This window comes from Dermatophagoides pteronyssinus, unplaced genomic scaffold, assembly GCF_027571235.1.
Source record: "Dermatophagoides pteronyssinus isolate colony J.1.1.1.1 unplaced genomic scaffold, Derpt_VIB-CSIC_2022.12 sq0047, whole genome shotgun sequence".
Taxonomy (NCBI): Eukaryota; Metazoa; Arthropoda; class Arachnida; order Sarcoptiformes; family Pyroglyphidae; genus Dermatophagoides; species Dermatophagoides pteronyssinus.
Window position 1 is genome coordinate 87621 of NW_027461570.1, and position 25829 is coordinate 113449.

The 25829-nt window shown below is 28.6% G+C and overlaps 6 protein-coding genes across 6 annotated transcripts; 1 reads left to right on the forward strand and 5 right to left on the reverse strand.

The window, feature by feature from the left end:
• Window positions 1-712: 712 nt before the first annotated feature.
• Window positions 713-13834, reverse strand: LOC113798778 (uncharacterized). Its single transcript, XM_075824091.1, has 12 exons — window positions 12150-13834; window positions 11353-12054; window positions 10257-11270; window positions 9901-10166; window positions 9685-9813; window positions 9389-9566; window positions 5203-5338; window positions 4978-5097; window positions 4763-4844; window positions 4570-4697; window positions 4251-4500; window positions 713-4183 (listed from the first exon to the last, which is right to left on the reverse strand). The coding sequence occupies exons 1-12, from the start codon at window positions 12664-12666 to the stop codon at window positions 1301-1303; spliced, it is 6405 nt and encodes a 2134-aa protein (XP_075680206.1). The 5' UTR covers window positions 12667-13834; the 3' UTR covers window positions 713-1300.
• Window positions 5754-7412, forward strand: LOC113798755 (uncharacterized). The gene is made up of 2 exons (XM_027349334.2): window positions 5754-6348; window positions 6495-7412. Exons 1-2 carry the CDS (start codon window positions 5931-5933, stop codon window positions 7226-7228), a joined length of 1152 nt encoding a protein of 383 aa, XP_027205135.2. The 5' UTR covers window positions 5754-5930; the 3' UTR covers window positions 7229-7412.
• Window positions 13835-16642: 2808 nt separating the features above from the next.
• On the reverse strand, window positions 16643-18047 carry LOC113798752 (aspartate dehydrogenase domain-containing protein-like). Its single transcript, XM_027349331.2, has 3 exons — window positions 17578-18047; window positions 17351-17500; window positions 16643-17285 (listed from the first exon to the last, which is right to left on the reverse strand). The coding sequence occupies exons 1-3, from the start codon at window positions 17941-17943 to the stop codon at window positions 16815-16817; spliced, it is 987 nt and encodes a 328-aa protein (XP_027205132.1). The 5' UTR covers window positions 17944-18047; the 3' UTR covers window positions 16643-16814.
• Window positions 18048-18834: 787 nt separating this feature from the next.
• Window positions 18835-22731, reverse strand: LOC113798757 (salivary peroxidase/catechol oxidase-like). The gene is made up of 11 exons (XM_027349336.2): window positions 22128-22731; window positions 21511-22064; window positions 21334-21448; window positions 21080-21256; window positions 20743-21019; window positions 20244-20685; window positions 19958-20178; window positions 19780-19895; window positions 19623-19676; window positions 19436-19541; window positions 18835-19239 (listed from the first exon to the last, which is right to left on the reverse strand). The coding sequence occupies exons 1-11, from the start codon at window positions 22669-22671 to the stop codon at window positions 18921-18923; spliced, it is 2925 nt and encodes a 974-aa protein (XP_027205137.2). The 5' UTR covers window positions 22672-22731; the 3' UTR covers window positions 18835-18920.
• A 389-nt stretch (window positions 22732-23120) lies between these two features.
• Window positions 23121-24571, reverse strand: LOC113798764 (uncharacterized). The gene is made up of 2 exons (XM_027349346.2): window positions 24363-24571; window positions 23121-24287 (listed from the first exon to the last, which is right to left on the reverse strand). Exons 1-2 carry the CDS (start codon window positions 24385-24387, stop codon window positions 23290-23292), a joined length of 1023 nt encoding a protein of 340 aa, XP_027205147.1. The 5' UTR covers window positions 24388-24571; the 3' UTR covers window positions 23121-23289.
• Window positions 24572-24779: 208 nt separating this feature from the next.
• LOC113798768 (uncharacterized) lies at window positions 24780-25755 on the reverse strand. Its single transcript, XM_027349350.2, has 4 exons — window positions 25608-25755; window positions 25311-25533; window positions 25037-25227; window positions 24780-24957 (listed from the first exon to the last, which is right to left on the reverse strand). Exons 1-4 carry the CDS (start codon window positions 25683-25685, stop codon window positions 24835-24837), a joined length of 615 nt encoding a protein of 204 aa, XP_027205151.2. The 5' UTR covers window positions 25686-25755; the 3' UTR covers window positions 24780-24834.
• Between the last annotated feature and the right edge of the window lie 74 nt (window positions 25756-25829).

Genomic DNA, 25829 nt, shown 5'->3' on the forward strand with positions numbered 1-25829 from the left:
CGTTGGTTCATTCACTTCATCGAAAAATAAAAGTGAAACATTCTTATTATATTCATTTTTCATGAGTAAAAGTAGTGTAAAGTTGATCAAGTTATTTCGATTTTTATTCTTTTCTTCTTTTGATTGAAATAATGTTGTTGATGATGATGATGACAAAAATCAATATTACAAGAGAAAGAAAGAGAAATATATATAAAAAAAAACAAATAAAAAACAATGTTATTTTGTCAATTGATGATGATCATCATCATCGTCATCAAAATAAAATGTTGAATCGATGAATTTTTTTTTCTTAGCAACAACAACATCATCATAATATTATTATCGTTATCAAATTGAAAACATCTGTGAATTAGGTTTTCTTTTCTTTTTTTTTCTTTTGGATTTTTATTCGCAGAATTGTCAATAAAGAATTTCTCATTCATTCATTCATTCATTCAATTTTATTGAATGGATTCTTAGATTCTTATGTTGTGATGAAAGGATTTTCGTTGGAAAAAAAACGATGATGATGATGATGATGTTTTCTAGGTTGGCCTAGATTTTTCTTTTATGTTTTTTTTTCCATTCTCCAGAATGCTTGTTCCATATTTGTTTTAGAGCTTAATTCACAATTTGGAAATTCAATTTTCATTCAGTGTTAACGGTAAAAAAAAACATTGCCACACACGCCATCTAGTGTGATGAATTGGTTATTAATTCAAACAAAAAATTTCAAATTTCAAAAAAAATTTTATTTACAAAAAAAAACAAATTTGATTTTCATACAGAGATTGCCAGAAAAAAAAACAGAAAAAAAGAATCAATTATTTTACAATAATTTTAATTTAAAAAAAAATGATGATCATCATCATTATTATAATCACAAGGATTTGTGTTCCCTTGATTTTTCCCAAAATTGTTTGTTTTTTGTTTTGTTTTTGTTTCCCACTGATGATGGCACAACGAAGAAGAAGAAGAAGAAAAAAATTTATCGAAATAAAGTTTGTGCAAATATAAATAAGAGAGAGAGAATGTGTTTAGAAAGAGAGAGAAAGAGAATTTTGCAAAATCCCAAATAAAATTGTTTTTTCTTTCGTTTTCATTTCTGGTTTCCGAAAACAGAAACAAAAAAAAACAGCCAAAAAAAACAAATAAATAAGAATTTCGGAAATGAGAATTTCGGTTTTTTTCGGTTGTTTGTATCAGAATCTCAGAAAATCGAAAGAAAAACAAACATTATTCGCCACATACACATCAAATCACAAATAGCAGCAGCAGCGAAAATTATAATAAAAAAAATCATTTAACACATCATCATTTAAACCCATCCATTTGATCCAGGATGTTTTGAATGTTGTTGTTGTTGTTGTTGTTTATTTGTTGTTGATGTTTGATGATGTTGTTGTTGTTGTTGATTATTATTATTATTATTCGATTCAATTTTATTAATTTGTTGGTCCATATTAGCATCGGTTAATTCACGAGATCGATTTTGTGAAATGCTATTTGTTGCCGTAATAGTAGTAGTAGTTGTTGTTGTTGTTGTCGTTGTTGACATAACATGACTATCACCATTTGATCTAGATGATCTTATTGTATTCGAATGATGATTATGATGATGATGAAAATGATGATTATGTTGTGGAAATGGCTGTTGATAATGATTATTATTTAATGTTTGATCATATAATAAAAGATGATCTAAATCATCTAAATGTCCATGAAAACTATTGGAATGATGTAGACGTTGTTGTTGTTGTTGTTGTTGTTGTTGCATTATTAATGAATCATTGACAAATGTTGTTTGTTGATGAAAATTATTTGTTGATAACAATGATGATGTTGGTGCAACAATATTTGCTGATGATGAATAATGATAATCAGAATCATGTTGACTACCACCACCAACAACAGCAGATGATGATGAATAATCATAATGATTAATTGTTGATGGTAATGGTTCATAAAAATCGGCTGTATGTCGTCGAAATGATGATGATGCACCAGATACGGATGCGGATGCAGAATGATGTATATGATTATGACCAGAAGTAGAATGATAAATTGATTCGGTTGTTAATAAATTACCGGTAGCTGTTATTTGTTGATTTGAACGTGTTGTATTTAACGTTTCTGTTATTGTTGTTGGCAGGCTAAATGCTTGTGTATCCAATAATTGTGGATGTGATGAATGATGTTGTCGCGTTGTTATTGTTGTTGTTGTTGATGTTGTTGTAGGTGTTGATGATAATGATGATTGTTGATGCGCTATTGGATGAAAATGATGATGTAATGTCAAAGAATTGTTGTTGTTGTTGTTATTTGAAACATTATGATTATGTAAAATGGATGATGATGTTGACGGAAAATAATGTTGATAATGACGATTTGATGATCCATTATTTTTATTTCGATGCACTGTACCATGATGTTGTAAAAATTTATTCGATAAACTTGATGCTGTACCACCACCACCATAATTATTATTATTTGATAATGATGATGGATAATAATAAAAATGATGTAAATTGGTATTTGATTTTACCGTATTACTAGTATTCGAACCATAAATATTTGTTAATGAATTATCTTTTGTTGATGAATATAATCGTCTTGTGGTTGTTGCAAATGGATCAATAGAATTTGTATTTGTTAATGATGATGGTGTCGATGATGATGATGATGATGATTGAGAATTTTTCATCATATTTGTTGTTGTTCCTGTTGTTGTTGCACCTAATAAACTTGGATGAGTTGCCATTGATGGTAATGGTGGTGGTTTATTTGTTGTTGTTGTTGTTGTTGCACCAATTTGTTGTTGTTGTTGTTGAGAAATTGAACCAGATGATGATATAGTTTGATTTGTAAATGGTAAATAATCATAAATAGTTGATGGTTGATAATAACTAATTGCCGATGATGTTGGATAATTTCTTAGATTTCCAGTATGATAACCATAATAATTATTACGACCATAAGTTGTTTGTTCATAACCAGTTGCTACAGTAGCTGTACCGTATGAATTTTGTGGATGATTATGATGTCCAACAATAGCTAATCCAGCTGCTGTATCATAATAAGATTGATGCGATGTTGTTGTTGATGATTGTTGTTGTTGTGATGGTATTAATGATTGTGGATAACCATAAATTGTTGCCGATGGATGATATAATGATGGTATTGAATGATGATGATGATTATTATATTGATTATGATGATTATGATTATGATGATGATTTATACCGGTTGTATAACCATAAATTGAATTAATAGCAGCCGTATTATTATTATTAGCTGAAAATGGATGATGATATAATGCTGAATGTTGTTGTTGTTTACCATTTGTGGACGGAAAATATAGTGCATGTGATGGTGTTTTTGATAAATTACTATTATTATTAGTATTTGATGTTTTTGTTCCATATAAATTTGTTTGATGTTGTTGATTATGATGATTATGGCCATGTTTGTTTGTTGTTGTTGAAGATTCAAATTGATAATTTGATTTATTATTTGTTGCTGTTGTTGTTGTTGTTGATGATGATGATGATGATATAATTGAATCATGGCTATATAAATTTGTTTGTTGTTGTTGTTGTTGTGATGAATATGTTGATTCAGAAGCAATAGCAGGTGTAGGACAATAATTTTTACCATGATGATGATGATGATGATTATAAGAATCTGTCATTATTAATGATGATGATTGTGATGATGAATCAATCGAATTACGTTGTTGTACAATATTATTTGTTTGAGAATTTTGATTAAATGATGGACTTGTATTATTATTTATCGATGTTGTTGTTGCCGATGTTGTTGTTGTTGTTGTTGTTGTCGTTGTTATCGTTTTTGTTGATGATAAACAATCATTTATGGCATTTGTAATATTATTTGTTATTGTTGAAGAACCAGTATTTGTTGTTACTGTATTTGTTGTTGAATTTGTTGATTTAGTTGATGATTGTAAATGAATAGCTGTTGATGGTGTTGTTGTTATTGTTGTTGAATTTGTTCCAATCGATGATTCTGATGTATTATTCTGTTGTTGTTGTTGTTGTTGTTGTTGTGCAGCAGCAGCAGCAGCCGCTTGTTGTTGTTCTTGTTGATGTTTAGCAACTGCTTCCAATGCAACTTCCATAATATCCGTTTTAGTTAATCGTAATGATCTTCGAGAATTGAATACTTTATATGCCATAAGCTACAATGTGAACAATAAAATATTAACAAAATTCTTAGCAAAAAAAAACATTATCATCATTATTTACCAATATAAGAACAGTAATAAGAATTAAAACAGCAACATAAAACCATTGTTCATTAAACCAACGTTTTAATGATGCCATTGATTCATTTGATAATAATAAACGTCGTAATGTTGCTAATGGACTTGATGGATCAACTTCACGACAACGTTGATTAACATCACAATAACCATTATAATTATCACATGGTGTACCAGGTTTTGCATATAAATCTGGTACATCATATGGACTTGTATTCCATTCAAATGATGATCTTTAAATTGAAGAAAAAAAGAATTTTTTTAAAGAAATCATGATTGAAAATAAAATAAACATAACATACTTGCAAGTACTATCATCGGAAGGCATACGACAACATAATTCACAAAGTTTTGCAGGTGAATCATTTGGACCTTGTTTACATTGACATGATTCCAGACCATATGCCATACAAATTGAACCAGTACATTCCTTTTTAAAAAAATGAGAAATTTTATAAATGATGATTTTCCATTTCATTTTTTCAAATAACATACCCCCATATAGCAAACATATTCTTCATTACAGATTGTTTTATTTGCTTTATTTGTTGATGGTGGACATTGTGGACCTTGACCAGTGGATATCATCGAAAAAAAGGAAAGGAAATAAGAGAAAAAACAACAACAGCAGTTAAGGAAAAAAATATGGAGAAAAACCAAGAAACCAAGAAAATTTTTTTGTTTTTCAATTTTGTAAGAGAAAAGGATATTTGCAATAGCTTGCTGTACGACAACCATTATCATCACGGCATTTATTTCCAACTTTTAATTTACAATCCTGTGTACAACATGGACCTTGACTTGGACTACAAATCACATTCGGACGTAATCTATTTGTTTTTTGATGGTAAAACAAAACAAAAAATGAAAAGGAAATGAAAATCAATATAATAATGATGGTAGACTGACTGCATGGTTATGGTTATTTTACTTACCGACATGGTGGCTCATCGGGTGGTGGATTTGCACGCATTGGAAAACAACATGGTTCTTTACAATCTTCTTCCCAACCACAATCACATTCTTCACCATCTTCAACAACTTCATTTCCGCATATTGCATCTTGTGGTTCTGTTTTTTTGTTAAAAAAAGGGGTAAATTTCATTTCAGAATAATGATGATAAAAAAAATGATGAAAATCAATTTTTATTACAAAAAAAAAAAACAAAGGAAAACAAATGGGAAATGGAAATCATTGTTTTCGGAAGGAAAAAAACAATATGAATGATGAATCAGTGTTGTTTTGCTTTCTTTCTTTCTTTCTTTCATTCATTTTAGCAGAATTAAATTCAAGTTTAAACTGTTCAAATAATAATCATGGTCACCAGAAGAAGAAGAAGAAGAAGAAAAACAAAAACAGAAAAATTCATCATAATCATTCAAGTTTAAAGTTGTCAAATAAAAATTTTAGACATTAAATTTTGAACTATTTTTGTTCTTGCTGACAAAATTTATGAAGCCAGCCTATATATAAATCTAAAAACCGATTAACAATTTTTCATTTTTTATTTTGTCATCATTTTGTTTTAAACTTTCAGATTTTCTTCTTGACCATTTTTTGTTTTTCTCAAACCATTTTTCTGACTAAATCAGTTTATTCGCATCACTTGCGTTTTTTTGTTTTTCGTGTATATCATATTTCAAGCGAAAACAAACGAGAAAAATGAAAAAAATGATCATCATATTTTCATCGTTGTCAACATTAATGTTAACAATTTTAACATTATTATCATCATTCAATTTAATTGTTTCGTTACCAGTTTTAGCCAACAACAACATTAAAAATGAATCTTTAACGATAAGAAATTCTTTACAAAAACCATCTGTGAATTTAAACATCAATAGCAGTAGCAGTAGCATGACTACTGAACAACCACCAATAACAAATGTATCCGATTTAGAAATGACGCCCGATGTTAATCATGCCTTAACAATCGATCATCAAAATATTGTCATCAATCTTGGCCAATCATTATCATCGGGTATTACTAATGCTATTGTAAGACCAATAACATTTTTCAATAATCTTATTGGTTCGGCAGCCGGATCTTTGCCCGGATTGTTTGCTGCCAATGGTGCTGGTTAGTATATTTTTTATTTATTTTTTTTCCAATCATTATCATCAGCAAAATGCAATTTTTTTTTGTTGTTTCCAAATGGTTGATCCACTTGATCGTTTCTTTTGTTAATTTAATTTAATTTATTTTTTTTCAATTTTTGTTTTTAGCTCTCGGTACAGCAATTGCTACACCAATTCAATTGGGTACTTTAGCTGCAAATGCAGCCATTTCTGGAATTACTGGTACAGTAGTATCAGTACCAATATCATTAGCTTCGGGTGGTGTTGCACAATTAGTTGGTATGGTCGGTACTGGTCGACAATTATGGCATAGTACAATTGGTTCGGATCCAAAAAATTCAACATTTTGGCAAAATGGTGAATTATGGCTACAACCATTGGCTGTTGTAACTGGTGCAAATTCAATATTGGCCGGTGTTAGTTTAAATGCCTTAAGTCAAGGTGTTAAAAATCTTGGTTGGGGTATTGAACGTTTTGGTGTATCATTAAGTAATACCGGTAAAAATGCTAAACAAATGGGTTCAGTATTAATTGGTTGGGCTAATGGTAAACCTGTTTATGCTACATCAATTCTAAATGAAACATTGATTACAAATATTAATCAAACTGAACAACTAAAACAACAGCAACCACTAATGGATACTATTACTGAAATTGATTTTGATAAAATGATTCAACTAAATTCAACTGAAATTATGATGATTGAAACATCAATGACGACAACGATGGCTACAACGAACGAAAATGATTTACAAACATCAAACGATATTGATAATAATGATGATTTGATTGATCAAAATGATGAAATTACAATGGAAAATGAACCAAAACAACAGCAGATTATAACTAACAAATTTGACGAAAAAAATATGACAGTGTAACCGTGTAAACGAGCAAACCTGTCGAAATTAACTTATTATTTTGATTAATTAATTAAACTAAAATGTTTTGTTTGTTTTTAAATTCCATTTCAACATTCGGATTTTGTTAATTTTCACTTTTTTTTTCTGTAAAATTTTTTCCTAAACAATAAAGATAAGCTTGATTTTTTTCAAGAAAACCGAATTGAATTTCCTAAGATAAACTTTCATAAATGATGCAATTTTCAAATGAATTTTTCATCTTATCTTTTTTGTTTTACCGAATAATCTTGAATGACAGTTACATGAATCGGATTTTTTTGTTTCGATTGATGAATGATGTGTGTGTGGGATGATGAAACCCAGTTAACGGGAAAACGAAAAAAAATTAATTACAGAAAAAATTAAGTACATTTTCTTCTTCTTTTCCGGTAACTTTCTTTTGATCAAAAGAAACAAGAAAATCGGTTTTCATTTGATCGGAAAATCCGAAAAAAGAAACCTTGGTACTTACGTATTAGACTCAAGGCGAAAGTTCTAAAAGAACTTAAATGCATTATATATTTTTTTAAAATCAAATATTTTTATCAGCAGTTAGGTTTTCCTACCCGGAAAACCTAACTGTCCTAACCTAAACTAACCTGCCTAGATTAAGTTTGATTAATTAAAAACCAAAGAATGTTCATCTGCCCTATTCTTTCTTTATATAAGTAGCAAGTTAGCAAAGAAGTGTTGTGCGAGCAACACTTCTATGCTAACTTGAATGGCCTTGCTTCTAATACGTAAGTACCGAAACCTTTTTTTTGATTCTGTTTGTTTTGTTTTGTCAAATTTCCAATAAATTATGAAAATTTATGTGTTGCCTTGTGTTTGTGTGTGGGTGGAAAACTAACTTATTTAGTCGAAACAAAAAAGCTTATGTTTTCAATAATGAAACAAACAAACAAACAAAAAACGATGATTATTTATGATTTTAATTTGATTGAAAAATGGCCATAAAACATTCAATTTAGTTGGTCATCAGAAAAATTGACAAACAAACATTTTTGATGATGATGATAATGATGAAGAAAATTCTGTATGATTTTCGCTTATTCTGTTGTTGATAATCATCAGCTGTGGCTCGATTGATAAACACATTGTTTGTTTGTTTTTATTGATCCAAAAAGAAATCATATTTTTTGTTTTTTTTTGTTTCTCAACAAAAATACAACTGAAAAGGTCAAGTAAATGTTTAGTTTTCCTTTTGTTTTGTCAACGGATAACATCATTTAGATAGATATCAAGATTCAACAAAAGAAAAAATAAAAGAATGTCATCATTTTATTTTTGGGTATTTTTGGGTCTGTTAGTTTCTTATTCATTAGTTTATCGGGCCGAGATACCGAATCGGACCGACATACAAAACCCATAGTGTTAATGGAATTTTTCTTTTTTCTTTTTTCATAAAGTGATGAGAGAACAAAAAAAAAGTGTGTTAAATTTTCTTAAAGTTTTTTTTCCATTCATTCATTCATTGTATTCATCATCAATGATCTTTTCTTTTTCTTTTTAAACAAAGTTTTTTTTTCTCAAACCAAAAAACAACCAACATCAACAATCAATGAATAGAATACACACACACACACATTGAATACATAGTGATAGAAGAATATAGGCCAGAATAAGAGAAAACAAAACAAAACAAAAAGCTCAAAAAATCTTGATTTGGTTTTTGTTATTGTTCAAGATTCTATATAGAATTCAGGAATTATACTCAGAAAAAGAAAAAAGAAAATGAAAGAATCGAAGGATGATGAAAGTAGAAAACAAAATACCACATTAACAATAGTGTGTATGTGTGTGTGATGATAATGAAAAACAGAAAAACAAATCACAATTCTTCCGATTACGATGATGATGAGATACGGGGAATAAAAAAAACAAGACCAGAAAGAATAGAAATCGATTTTTCTGTTTTCTGTGTTAAATCTTAGATGGTCGATATATTTTAAGGATAACCGATAAACATAAGGAAAAAAAAAAATATTTTCGTTTGTTTTTTGAAAACGAGAATAAAAAAAGAAACATCCTTACTAAACAAGTGAAAATTTGATGAAAACAATTGATCGACTATCTTTGTCTATGTGTGTGTGTGTGTGATACACATATGTTTTATGAAATATAAAATTAAAAACTCACCTTGAAAACATCCTTTTAAACTTTTTGCTTTTGTATTTAAAACAGCATTTATACTACGTAATGAACATGGTGAAAATTTATTATTATTACGTTTATCACCGGATGTAGCTCTTGCAAACATAATATAATTGCCATTTTCACCGCCAGGTGTACATGCATGATCATCTTCAGGATCATGCTGAACCAAAAATAAATGAAAGAAAGAAAAAAGAAAAAGAAAAAAGAAAAAGTTCAAACAAAAAATGATTAATGAGTTTGTTAGTTTCAACAAAGAAAAAAAAATTCCAATCAATTACCGGTGAACCAAAATTATGACCAATTTCATGAGCCAATGTAACATGCGATACAATTGGAGGCACATGTTTACCATAATTGAGCAACGTAACGATGCCCGTATTTAAGCTCTTTAAGCTTCCACGATAATGCTTGATTTGTTTTGGTGAAATTGGAAAAATAAAAATAAAATAAAATTGAAAAGTTCAGGTTTTTTTTCTTTTCAATAATTCACTTACGCCATTCTTTTCACAAACACCACCGGCATTTTTAAGATCACCAGTCCATGCTAATCCTAATGTACCACCTTCAAAATCTCTATAGGTAAACATATAGGCAAGGCAAAATGCATCGTAATCTTCTTCGGAAAAAAGCTCTAGAAATTTTTCCACACCATAAGTGGACGGATAACGATATTCAGGATCTTTTAATGCTTCCATTGTATGAACTTTAATACGTTTGATCAAAAATGAAATATTATCCGGACGACCATCTTGATCAAAATCTACAAACAACAAACAAAACAAAACAAAACAAAAACATTCATACAAAATCAATATATAAAAAACCGTTTCATTACAAATAAAAAACTAACCAGTATTTTTATAAATATTATTAACTTTTTGTACATGTCTTGTCATTGATTCAATACAAGCTTCTTCACTACCCATTTTTTCATAAAATAAATGATCAGCTTGTAAATAAAGCATACAGGTAGTTTTTTTTGGATCAACAACAACATGACGATCATGATGTCTTTGATCATCAATCCAATGTGTACGTGGATGTACTGCTTTTATACCATATGGTTCGGATTCAGTATAATGTAATGAATCCATATCACGCCAATAAATACCATGATTATTATTACCATTATTTTTACTTTGTTGTTGTTGTTGTTTCATTTGTCGAGGTTTTTGTTGTTGTTGTTGTTGTTTCGATTGATTTTCATCATCATCATCATTATCATCATAATTTCTTACCGTACTACTAATCATTTTTTTAGTTGTTGTTGTTGTTGTTGTTGTTTTTATTTGTTGTTCATCATTAACATCATCAACATCATCGATAATTGAATCAATTGAACTAGAATTAATAATGTTGTTGCTAATATTTTGGCCATTCATTTTCGATGATAATGAAGACATTAACATTTTTGATGATTTTGAATTGTTTGTTGAACGACGTTTTCGTCGTTTTTGTTGGATTGTTTTTAGATGATCATCAGAATCAAAATCATTTTGTTGAAATGATGATGATAATGAAAACCAATTACCAGCTGTTTTTATTAAATTATTCGTCGCCTGATGAAATGGATTAAATAATGGAAGATAACGTACAAAAAATGTTGTTTCATCGAAAAAATTATGATGATTCGGATGATTTGGATGATAATTTGACATAGATAAAGCAGCACCATGTGTTGCATTAAATGGAAAATAAACATCACTAGTAACATATATAACTGAATGAAAATCATGTTGTCCAAAATTAAGATCAAAATAACGTTCAGCTGGTTCAATATAATATTCATCATAACGTGTTTGTAGATGACCATCTAATAGACCATTTTTAGTTATTATACCAACAAATTTAGAATCTTCATCATCTATCAATCAATCAATCAATCAATTGTGATATGAGAAAAAGCAATGACAAAAAAGAAAAAAAAACAAAAAACAAATACAAACCTTCAAGATAACCAGTAATAACATTTGTCATATCATAATCAATATGATTTTTATCAGTCGATTCAATAATAACATCTTGAGCAAAAACAGTTTCACTTTGACTTTTTAATAATAATTGAAATTTACGATTATGAGCCGAAAATTCTAAACGAATATGATGATTATTATGTTCATGTTCATGTTGATATTTTTCATCATCAATATGGTCAACATGATGACCATCATGATGACCATCATGACCATCATCATCATCATCATCATCAACAACAAAATCAAAATTATCCAATAATGGTAATGGACAATTATAACGTATAAAGGCAATGGTTGTAAGATTCATTAATGTTGTTGTTGTCGTTGTTGTTGTTGATGTGGTCATTGTTGTTGTTGTTAAATCACGTTGTTGTTGTTGTTGTTGTTGATTACTAATTTTAAAATTATTACTAATATCGACACTGGAATTTATTATCACAGGTACCGATGTTGTTGTTGTTGTTGTTGTTGATGGATTGGTTTTATTTGTTGTTGTTGTTGTTGTTGTTGTTGTTATAACATCATCATTCATTGCCATTATCATTATACGATCATCATCTTTTTGTTTACGTTCTTGAATATTTCTTTTTAATCTTGTATATTGATGTAATAAACGATGACGATCATAATATAATGGTTCAAAATTTGGTATAAATGTATTTAATTTTAGACCTGTAATGATGTAAAGTATTTTCCAAGAAAAATTTTTATATTTATAATAATAATAATAGTAATTTTGAAAATTACAAATTATAAAAAATACATACCTAAAACATTATCACCACCGCTATGACCACCACCATCATTATTATCATTTATTGTTGTAATAGGAAATTTTTTAGTTACAGCTAAAACCGGATTAATTAATTGAAAATAAGGCGATAAAATTATAATTATAAATTGAAAATAAAATAATATTATCCATATGATTGATGATAATGATTTAAATTGTTTTTTCCAACAATGGCCATTATTATTATTATTAATGGCCATTGTTTTGGCTTGTTTTTTGTTAATTGGCTGATTTTGATGTCGACCATCATCATAATGATGACGATGATTATAATTATGTAAATAAAATAACCATGATTCCAATTTTATTGATAAAAATTTCAATATCGATTGTATGGTAATTAAAATTTGTTTGGCCAATTTTTTATTGTCATTATTAACAATAAAATCGTCGACAACAACAAATGTAGTAATGGTAGTCGATTTTGATGTTGTTCCACCATCATCATCATCATCATCCCGAATAACATTTTGTTTTTGATATTTTTTCATATTATATAACTAAATTATTTTCAATGGTTTTTCGGTTGTTGTTGTTGGTCGACACAGGTTTGTTTTTTTTGTTGGTCGTGTGAAGAAACTAGAATCGTATGAAAGACATTTCAAAAAGTTGATTTTGGAAATTATTTTATTCTTGGAATTTTTTTCTGGTTTGGAAAATTTTACAGAGAAAAAATTTTTCTCATCAAAATATAGAGTCCATTTTCAAATTGATTTGGTTCAGTTTTTTCATTGAAATGGATTCCATCATCATCATCAGTATTGATCGAAGAAAAGGAAAAAAATTTCACCAAAAAATTTTGCATCTTGATTGATGAATTTGAAGAAGGAAAAAAAGAAAAATTCACAGAAAATTAATTAATTAAATTTTGTTTCAAATTAAAATGCTGATTATGATGATAATGATCATCACGATAATGATCAACTTGATTTAACAGAAAAACAAAAACAAAAATAACAACAAAACAACAATTAACTTGGATGCTACTGGATGGATTTTTTCGTTCGTTCGTTCGTTCAGAAGATTATCTACAATGTTTTTTGGCTTGTGAAACACATATACACACAAAAAATTGAAATTATTCTGGGCGAGAAAAAAAACCAGAGGAAAAAAAAAATTTGTTGATGATTCATTCAGTCATTTTATTGTCAATTCTTTTTTTTTTTGTTGAAAAGAAAACCAAAATTCATTATGATGATACTGATGTTGATGATGATGATGTAAATGAATTTTTTTTGTGCAATTTTTTTTCACTTATTCAATGGAATTCAATTTCATTGGAATTGAGATAGAATAGAAAAATGAAAAAAAAAGAATCCAAATACATCCATCCATCCAGGGTTTGTTGTTGTAATTTTCATCTTTTTTTTTCATTTTTGGCTCACTGCCTATGGCTGGCTGTTATTATTATTGTCGTCGACGTCGTCGTCGTCTATTCTTGTTGTTGTTGTTATCGTTGCAGGGTGAAAATTTTCATTTTTTTTTCTTGCCTTGTTTCGCCCTGAATGATGATGATGATGTCGATGTTGATGATGCTGATGTTGTTGTTGTTGGGACAGCTATTCAGGAAAAGTTTCTTTTCATTTCATTTTTTTGTTGTTGTTGTTGTTGTTCAGTTGCCCTTATTGAACATCCAATATCCAACAACAACAACAACAAAAAGGAATCAAAAGAGGAAAAAAAAATTCTATACATGCCACACAGACACACACACACAAGAATCTCCACCATCTCTATATATAAACGAAAGAATTACACGTTTGCTATTTTCATCTTCATTCTCTGATTGATGAGAATGGTAGCAGCATATTTCTATATAGTGAATAATTTTTTTATTCCGAAAGAAACAAAAAAAAAGAAGAAATACCGAAATACGGGTGCGGAAGTTAAATGATTGCATAAGAAACAATTATTATTATTATTATTATTATTTTGAGTTACTGTAGTTATAAAGAAAGAAGGAAAAAACATTCAAAGAATATTGAGAAAGAAACAAGCAAGCAAGCAAAATGATGATGTAAATGAGCATCCACATCGCGAATAGAGGAGAAGCAAATTCTTGACCAGTATCGAGTCAGTCACTCGCTATATATAAAACATATACTTGTGAATTCTTTACATATAATAACGATGTCAAAATTCCCGCATTCAAGAATTTTTTCTATTTGGAATAGCGGCTATTTTGGACCAACATCTAGCCTTTTTCCTCACTAGTTTTTTTTCAACCCCATTTATATAGTAAATGGTTAAAAGGTTTGGATCGACAAACTAACTAACAAAAAAAAAGAAAAGAAAAAAACTTTATCATTCCAACAGTAGTAGCAATTTTATATCAGTTCTTCCGAATCCGATCCAACTATATCACTGGCCTCAATCCATCTGACGCAAAATCTTTACGATACAAAAAAGAAAAATATAAACTTCCGAACAGAATAATGTTGTTTCCTTGTTTTTTTTTTTTGAATGTTAAACGATGAAAACAAAAAAAAAAAACTAACAAAAGGCAGACGAATATAATTCTGATTCCATTCTTTATATATATAGAATGATTGGCGAGGAAAAAGGAATATTCTGGTTGAAATATATTCTGGTGTTGTGCAAAAAAAAAGTGCAAAAAGAAAATGATCTTTAGAAACAGAGAAAAAAAGGATAAAGAGATTCATCACGACACACGAAGACGACTATGATGATGATGATGATGACGATATTTGGACCAAACAGAATAATTCAGCCTTGACTATAACACACACACACACTAAGACTGTATATTATTACATAGGGAAAAACACCATAGATAGAGTGTCTGTAGGTCTGTAGTGTTTTTATTCGGGTTTTCTTTTTTTCTTTCGCTTGTTTGTTTGTTGGGATAGTTTAGTCGGACTATTGTTGTTGTTGTTGTTGTTGTTGTTTAGATTCTCGATTCCATATATCCAAACAATATCAATTTGATATGAATAGAATTGGATAGAAAAAAAAGTGAGAAATATTTTTTTTTCGGAAAAAAAGAGAAAAATTTCCTTGGAAATCAGATGGAAACTTTCTTTCAATTTTTTCTTCATCTCCACACACACATTCTCTGTCAATTCATTCAATCATTCAACTTCCTTATTAGACCAAAAAAAAAAAAAAAAATGTACAAAGAGAATCTTCCCAAAAAAAGAAAAGAAAAAAATATATAGTAAATCTGTTTTTGAAGAATATTACACTACTAACACTACTCACAAATTATACTACTTAATAAAGTTCATGATCATCATGTCTATCATGGCCAAAATAGATTAATTAATGTCCTGTTATTATTATTATTCGTCATTCTGGATGTTTTTTTGCCGATTTTCATCATCATCATCTTGATCATGATGTTGATGAAAGTTTCAATACAAGATTCTTGAGACGAAAGAGAGAAAAAAAACTGAATGAAAGAATTGCTCTTTGATGCGTGATAACACTATTCATTTTTTTTCTCGCTTGCAAAAAAAGTAAAGATTCTGTTAAAGATTTATTCTTTAGTCGAATGATGATGATGATGACCATGGATTGATTCTCCATTATCATCATCAACATCACCGAATTCATAACATCTTTTTTGATGCGTTTGCGTGTGTGTGAAAGCATAAAGTGTCAAGTTTTTTATTTATTTTAGATGTTTTCTTTTTTCTTTTTTTTACAAAAAACAAATTCATTCCATAAATTCCAAATACAGATGTGACACATTTTTTGATATGGGGCGGAAAGTTTTTTTTGAAAGATGTAAAAAAAAGAATCTTCCCCCGAATAGAATCTTGATCATCAAGTTTTTTTTTTAAGTATTTTTTTCTCTGTTTTGTTTACTTTTAAAAACAAAAAAAACAAAGAATATTCTGAATGAATTTGGTGGAATAAACACAAAGGATTTCTGTTATGCAATTCAATTTCATTTTGAATTTCAAAGAATGAAAAACATTTATTTAAAAAAATATCGATGCTTTTCCGGGTTGAACATTTTTTTTCTTTCTTTTTTTTTCAAAATTAATGATCAAATGATTGTTTGATTGATTGATTATCCATTCGTTCGGTTTTTGGATTCTGATGTTATTCAAAAAACAACTGATTTACCCAGTGTTTTCGAAAAGAAACAATTGATTTTTTTCCGTTAACCACAAATCATCAGATCATTATTCATTCATTCATTCATTCATTTACTGAATGAGAAAATAATGATGATAATTGAAGATCAAATAAAATTTTACTTTCTTTTTTCGAAAAAAAAAATATCCAAATAAAACATTACATAACAGATTATCACCATCATTATTCGTTGAATATATTGTTTGTGTGTGATTGATGAGTATTTAATGCACTATTTGCTATTTCGAACATTGAACATTAATAATGTTAAAATAGCCTTTTTTTCTATTTCATTTTTTGGTATTTTTCCACTTTATTCGATCCAATTTTGGAATTTTTTTTTCGAAAAGTAAAAAGGAATTTGAGTTTTAAAAAAATTTTTTATTTTATTTTGTCAAATTGAATAATAAAATTGTTTTTTTTCATTTATTTTAAAACTTCATTTCAGCCATTTGCCATTTGTTGTTTGGAATTTAATATTTTCAGGGAAAAAAAATGAATTTTTGTTGTTGTTGTTGGTTGTAAAAAAAAATCAATAAACTTGTATTTCTAAATTATTGGCACGAATATAGCTACCAGTACAATGTAAAATACTATGCCAAAAACAATCATATGTATGTAAACTGCTTACATTATGTGCACTATGTGTTGGACTTTGTCGATTTAATTCTACACGAAATTGTTTATCATCAATAGTTGGTTTTCCACGTACAATTATTTCAATACGATGAAAATCACATAAACTTGCATCGGAAATTAATTTTCCGATTGTATGATCAAAACCAACACCTAATAATGCAGCCGTTGCAACTGTATTAGCATTATTTGGTGCAATTTGACATAATTCACGTGCTGGTCCTTCATATAGTATTAATGGTTTTGGTTGATTATCTTCACCTAACATTGATTCTTGTTGTTTAATAAGATCATCATTTAGTTCACAAAGTTTAGCATCATTTAATCGTAATGAACGTGGATGAAATGCTATTGTTATCTCTACATTCTATATAAAAAAAATTGACAATTTAATGATTTTTGAAAAACAATCGATAAAACTTCGAAACAAACCTGAAGACGATTACGTCTTGCCATCATTTGAATATCATTTGCACCCCATAATGCACCACGTGCAACAAACATACGATGTTGACTTGTTGATAATTTATTTGTTAATGTTTGTGCAAATTCTGGATCAGCTAATGCTGTTGGTGAGCCAATCTAATTTTGTTTTTGTTTTTTACTTTTTTAATTAAATGAATTCAAATTTTTTTTTTTTGAATAAAGAAAAACATTACCAAAAAATCAGCTTTATCAAGAAAAAGTTCAGCATATTGTTTAACAATATCTGGATGACAAACTTCAACAATCAAATCAACAAAATCAATTTCTTTGATTTGTTCTAATGCATTTAAAAATTTAACCAATGGACAACGTATCAATATTTTTGAACGTGTTTCTTCATTCAATGCAGTACGATTCCAAATGAATGCTAAATCAAGACGATATTTTGTACCTTCATTCATTAATTGTTCAACAAGATATTGACCAAGTTTTCCATAACCAACAATACCGATTCGTATGGAATAAACAAATGAAACCGATGAACTACGTATCGATACTGGTGTTCCAACAAAATTATGATTTAAATTTGTTAATTCCATTTTTTATTTTTGTTGAGGATTTTAATTTCGTTTATTTTAGACTATAGTTTTGATTTGGTTTGTTTGGTCAAATTGTTTAATCAAAAAAAAAAAAAAAAAAAAAAAAACGCAATCACCAAGAGAAGAGAAAAAAACAACATAGAAACACGCACTAACTCAAAACATCAAGTAATGTTCAATTCAAATTGTTTTTTATCATTTTTTTTCTTTCTTTCGAGAAACAAAATCAGCAATGAATGAATGAATAGAAATGAATGATCAGGAAACACACATGTTTGATGGATGTTTATCACATTTTCATTTTTTCATTGGTCTCTCATTCGTTTATTTGATTGAACCCATATCATCATCATCATCAACATCGTTATAATCACAAATCAATCAAAAATGAATGAAAATCATTTCATATCGACAGAAACAAAACAAAAAAAAATCTTGATGATGATTACTGATTGATCAGAAATCAAAAGAAATCAATTGATCAAATATATTTTTGTGGTAGCATTTCATATTTCTTCAAACGATATCATGTTGAAAGATGTGTTTTTTTTCACCCAGAAAAAAAATCATCATCATCGACGATTGTAAACAAAAAAAAAAAATCCATGCTGATTTGACTGGGGAAAAACTGACTCCATTCATTCAAAAAAAAAAAATATAGGAATTTCAAAATAAATAAATATCTAATCAATTTGTTTGAAAGATTTGTAAACTGAACTTAACAGATATTCCTATTTTAATAGAGGAAAAGGATTTATCAACAATAACAACAAATGCTCGGTACTAAATTTATTATCTGGTATAAATTCTGTTATTTATTTATTATTTGTTTTCCAATGAATTTTGTCGTTTGTTTGTTTGTCTATTACTACTAAATCATCATCATCGTAATCGTTTATAAAATTCCCAAATGATTTATTTCAAACTTTTCAATTTTTTCAACAATCAAAAAAAAACATTTTGAATATCGTTGTTGTTTAGAAAATAGAATTGAATGGATATGGTATGTTGGTTTGTTGTTGTTGATAATGATGATTATAAAATTGTTGTCTAAATTTTGGCCTAATAAAAATTTTACGATCATCATCATTGTAATCGTATTTTGTAATTGTTCGTAATTGCCCATTGAATCGTCGATTTTGTTTTCTTTTTCGATTCGATTGATTTCGTTGTATTTTACGATCAATTACTTTTGAATTACTGTTTCTACCGCCACCACCACCTCCACGATTTACATTAATTTTCCATGGTTTCAGATCTATTCGTGGAATTGATGAACAATCCAATTCTGGATTTCTATAAAAGCAAGAAGGGGAAAAAATCATTAATAATTTTGGTTTTTCGATAATGAAAAAATAAATAAATATCGTTTCAGGGCATTATTAGCCAATATATATATTAATCATAAAACATCTTGATATGAAAACAGAAGAAGAAGAAGAAGAAACAAATGATATTTACTTAAAAGAAAAAACAAACAAACAAACTTAACTGTTTTGATATGGTAACCATTGCTAATGGCTGTATACGATGTATTCTATCCGAATTATCACAAATAATTCTGGCTAATGTTATTTTACGTAATTCTGTTAGTTGTTCTGTTTTGATGAAGAAATTAAATATAAGAAAAAAAATAGTGGCTAATTTATAATTCGAAAGAGCAAAAAAAAAACATTTACCAATAGTAAATGAATGTTGCATTTGACCATTTTCATACCAATATCGATCACCGTCTTTTTTGTTGTTGTTGTTTTTTTCGGGGGGGGGGATTGAAATCATATAGAGAGATTGAACATTGCTTGATGTCCTGTTTTGTTCATTAAATAGATTACATACATTTAAGACGACGAAATTGTTCACCAACAATACAGCTAAATGTTGGTCCAAGTATACCTTCCTGTAATGGTTGTTCAAGATTTCCAGCTACCCAAAAATCAATATCATCTACGTGACTGTGTAAATAGACATGTGTATTGGGTTTTCAGAAAAAAATTTTTTTAAAAAGAAAACATACGAATAAATTTGTGATAAACGTTGCCAATCATCTGGATTTCTTAATAATGATCGTAATTGTTGAAAATTTCTAATCAATTGTAGACCACAAAGTTGACGAATTTGATTATATGTGGGTATACCATGATCACGACCACGTTGTATATTGATCGATATTAGATCCATACCAACACGTTGATTATTATTTGTTCTTGTTTGTTGTGCGAATAATAAATTTTTTATCTATAAAATAGCAATTAAACAATCCGATTCATTCAAAGTAAATATCTACTAATTAATTTACATACATCTTCAGTAAAAATTCTATCAAAACGTTCGGTTGGTTGTTTTAAAATACCACGTATTGCTTGATCTAATGAACCATTCGGATAAAGAAATGTTGGATTATTAAATATACGATTCATTTCATAACGTTGTTGAATATGATTATTTCCATTAATCATATGATAATATTTTTGCACCAATGTATGCCAACGAAATGCAGCAGCACCAAATTCATTCAATATGGATGGATTTAAATCCCGATCATATGCAAGACAATGACCTTTCGGTTGTAATGATAATCCATAATGACGTATTACATTACGACCTAATGCTTCGGGTAAAAATTCATTATAGGTAATATGTTGCATTTCAGCTGAAACAATTTTTCTTGCTTCTTGATAGATAATTTCATCATCCCAAGCTGAATTTAATTTAGCCAATTGTTTTGCTAAACGATTATGTTCTCTGAAATTAGATATTTTTCAAAGTAAAAATTTTTAAAAATTGCATTAAAAGATATACCTTAAAAACAATAACTGTAATGATGTAATACCAAATTGTTGATTGACACGTACATCACCGGCAAAAACACAACGATTATTATCTTGTCGATTACGTATAGCACATGCTAAAGAATTATTCATAGTATCAAATGGTAACCATTCATTATTATTAATTTTTCTAATTTTTAAATGACCATTACGAAATGATCGTACTAAACGTGAACGATTAAAATCATTTCCATAAATCATTGATGCATCAATAAATGATGTAACAGTATTTGTTTGTTCACGATATCCTTATATTGAAACAATATATTTCATTATTATTATGATTATAGAATTTTAATTACACGAACCAAGATTACAGGAATTTTTCGGTCCAACAGCATTACGAACAAAATTATTACAATGACGATTAAAACGACTATAATATGGATCATCAACCGGTAAATATATTGGACGACAAGCAGGATGTAATAATGGACCTTGTTCATTTGTACGATTACAACATAATAAACCTTGTCCATTTGAAGCTTTTTTTTGAATTGAAAAAATTTATTATTATTTGATCGTTTTTTTTCCATGATAACAAAAAAAAAAAAAAACTTACCACGAGTTGAAGAACCAAGTGTAATATCATGATCAAGAAATTGTCCCCATTGCATAAACATTACATTCCAACGATCGGAAAAACGTGCATCATTTTGGCCAGATGTTTCAAAAACCTTTTTTTGTTTAAGCAAAAAAAAATGGTCGATGAAGAAAAAGAAAATTCAAATAAACATACCCCGGTTGAAATAGCACGTGGTGGTGGTAATGGTCGACCATTTATTGAAATTCTTAATTCACTAATACCATCACTATATTCTGGTGGTAATAAACGTTCGAATTGTGTTAATGATTTTCCCCATAATGGATTACGAATATTATTACAACTACCATCAATAGTACGATATGGATAACGTTCATCACAATCGGGTATTTTTAAACAATATTGTTCATATGGTGTACCGTACATCGATATCGATGATAATCCATCACGTAACTGTTTTGGTGAAAGATTTAGATTTTCACCTAATGCTCTTGTAAGTTGTAGTGCACGAAATCCCCATAAATTTGTTAGCTGTTGATTTTGATCGGCCGGACCAAACATCATTTGCAAAAAGAAAGCCGGTGTAAATGCTATTTGTACTTGACCTAATTCACCTGTAAATTTTTCTTCCAATACTAAATATCTTGTAATATCAGCATCAGCTTGTTGAATTGCACGAAGAAATTCGTTGCGTGTGATTCGAATCGATTCACGTGGTAATCTTGGTTTTGTTAATCGATATGGTATTCCTATATGGAAATTTTTTGTTTTTGAGATTAAAATTAAATTTAAATAATCAAAAAAAAACATACTATCACGAGAATTTGGTGTATAATCAACATCTAATGGACAACAAACACCTTGAACATTTTTACCATTAACTAATGTACGACATGATTGTTTTGATGAATATCGTACATTACCATATTGATAATGACATAATCCACTTGGCCAACAAACACCCATAAAACCATCATTGGTTCGGCATTGTCCTGTTGGAATTATTTTTTTACCATCATTATTTTCGAATCGATTAATTCGTTCATCATCGTCATCATTATTATCGAAATTATTATTTTTATCAAAAAATTGTCTTCGATTATTATCGAATCGATTAAAATCTCGATTCCTTTGTATTCCATTGAAAAAATCACGTTTTTCAATCAATTTTACATCTTCATTTTCTTCAATAATAATATGATGATATTCAGGTATTGATATTAATGTTTGATCATCATCATATTGATTTGGATAAGCATTGACAATATTCGGATGATTATAAAACATCCAAATCATCAACAACATGAATCGAATCATCATTATCAATGATAAATTTTGATTTCTTTGAAAAAACATTCTCAATTCATTGGAAATTCATCTGCACAATCGACAATCACAGACAGACGACCAAACTAAACAACTAAACTCGAATCAAATTAGACAAAGATCCATTTATGACAATTATGAAATTTCAACAAAACAAACAATAATAATTGCAAATGATTATTGTAATAATCAATATGAGAAAAAAAAACATTCATTAATCAACCAAATTAATATTTTCAAGGCTAACGACACTCTTCTCTCTTTTGTCTCGACAATTCTTAATGCAGGAAATTCATTATCAGAAAAAAACCTCTTCATTAATCGATTAATGGATTTAAATTTTGTTAAAAAATTAAAAAATTGAAAAAACAAAACAAAATCATTTCCATTGAAATGTTCAATCTAAATGGGATTTCCATAATTTTTTGTTTTTAAAATTGTGCGCGCGCTAATTAAAATTGATTGAACACATCATGGTGTAATCGACATTTTCATGCAATTTAATTTCTATCGGTTTTCTTTTGTTTTGTTTGATGTTGTGTGTTGTTATAGTAGTTGGTTGGTTATCAATTTAGTAAAAAGAAAAGAAAAAAACAAAAAATAATGAAAATGATTCTTCTTCTTTTCTTTGTTGTTTTTTTTGTTTGTTTAAACTTTAGAAAATTTTGCTATCTGTTGCTTAGCAGTTTTTGGTCCATGTTTACCACCTTTCTTTTCATCCAAAAATTTTGTAAAAATTTGACTTGGTGTATAAAGCTTTTGACCCTTTTTATCACGCGGTGATCCTTTTGATATTGCAATTGAAATACTGATTGGATCACCACCTTTAGAAACTGCTGATGAAAATTTTGAATCAGCATAACTTGATGCATTAGATACGCCAGATACACCAGATACACCGGATACACCAGATACACCAGATACACCGGATACACCAGAAACACCTGATACGCCTGATACGCCTGATACACCAGAAATTCCCGATACGCCTGATACACCAGATGCACCTGACACACCAGAAACTCCCGAAATTCCCGATACGCCTGATACACCCGATGCACCCGAAACACCCGAAAAATAGCTATCACCAGGTTTACTCACACCGGATATAGCGCTACTGCCTTTTACGTTAGACATATTTGAATATGTTGAAACATTACTGCCTGCATATGAAGAACCAGGTGCAAATGATGAACCACCATATGATGCACCAGATAATGATGATCCACCTGTTTGTGATATTGTTGAATATGGTGTTGATGCTCCGGATGAACTAATTGCTGAACTACCAACTCCTGAACTTCCAATTACTGAACCACCTAATGCCGATGATTGATAATCACTTGGATTAAGTTGACTGCCCAATACTGAACTACCACCTTGTGAACTTAATGTTGATACTACTGAACCACCATCATATTTTGAATCAAATTGTGATGGTTGTATTTGACTGCTTAAAACATTCGAAGCCATACTACCGGCAAGAATATTTTTTTGCATTTGTGAATTTGGTTGTTGAACAATTTTCGAACAAAATTTCGAATCAACATTTGATATTGGTGCAATTTGTGATGCTGGCATCTGTTTAGATAAAATCTGTTCACCAGTTCTTTGTGATTTTTGTGATTTTTGTTGTGATTTTTTTGCTGATTAATTTCCAAAGAAAAAAAACATTATTCATCATAAAAGAAATAGATAATCTAAATGAATTGAATACTTACTACTTTTCGTATTAGCACAGCCCATTCTGTTATTTTTTTAGATATTTTTATTTTACTTTATAAAAAAAAAACAAAACAAAACTTTGTAAAGCGTCCAAATACCAAAGATTTTATCGAATAAGCCAATGAGTGGGGATATAATGGACAGAATTTAAAAAAATCAAAATAAAAATGATACAAACAAACACTTTGGATTTAAAACGCTCAAATAAAATATTCTAAAAATTATTTTCATTCAATATTTTTCATTTAAATATTGCTCAGTGAAGTAAAACAAAACAAAACAACAACAAAAAACCGGAAAATTCAATTTGAATTTTACAAAACAATTGAAGAAATGAAACGAAAAAAATTCGATTAAATTTTCAAAATTTTGAAAATTTTCATTTTTGACCAAAAGATGGCGAATATTTCGAATTTATTTTTTGATTTTGGTTGATTGAAAATTTTATTTATAAAAGTTAAATTATAATTAATTAACACTAAAATTAGCAAGACTAAATTTACATAATAATGTTTTTGAATAATCACCACCAGTTTCCAATGTTGGATGATAACGTACAAACAATGTATTTATAAATTGGCCATGTTTTTTCTGTAATTATTATTATTATTTTCAAAGTTTATTAATTAAAATTTTCAACAGAAAACACAGAAAACGAAAAAGAACTTACATCAAATCGTGTTAGACAACGATTATGAAAAATTTGTAATGAATATAAACGGCGTCCATCACCACGTAATGCACATTCTTGATTTTGTTCGAAGGAATTATAGGTACTTTTTCCTACACTAACAACACCACGAAATGGTTCGGAAAAATTCATCGACATTAACATTGATTTTGGTCGACATTCTAAACTCACTATTTTTGATGAATGGAATTAGATTGGTATCAGATTAGATCATCATCATAATATTAGTTAAATGGGAAAAAAGAAAACTTACTTCGTACACGATCCGTAATTAAATCCTGATTATTATTTTGAATATTAACCATTGGAACCATTATTAAACTGCTACCAATATTTTCATTTCTTAAATTTTCTATCGAATGATCGGAAATACGTTTTCTACTTCGTAATAATGGTGAATCACGTGATTGTTGTTGATCTGTTGTTGTTGTTGATGTTAATAACATTTCTGGATCTGCATCCAGAAAATTGATTGGCTAATTTTGTTTTTGAAGAAAAAAATTATCATTTTAAACATACAAAACATATATAAACACCAATAACAACTAACCATAATCATTATAATGACTAGAAAACATGGAAACATTTTATAATTGAAATGTTTTTTATTCAAACATTTAAAAATCATATTGGATTAAGCAAACAAATCAAAACAAAACGAAGAAGAAGAAAACCCAATGAGAAACGATGAAAATTTTTTAAAAAATTGAAAAAATTCAATCAATCAACCAAAAAAGTAATGTTTCTTTGGGGAAACAAAACAAAACAAACG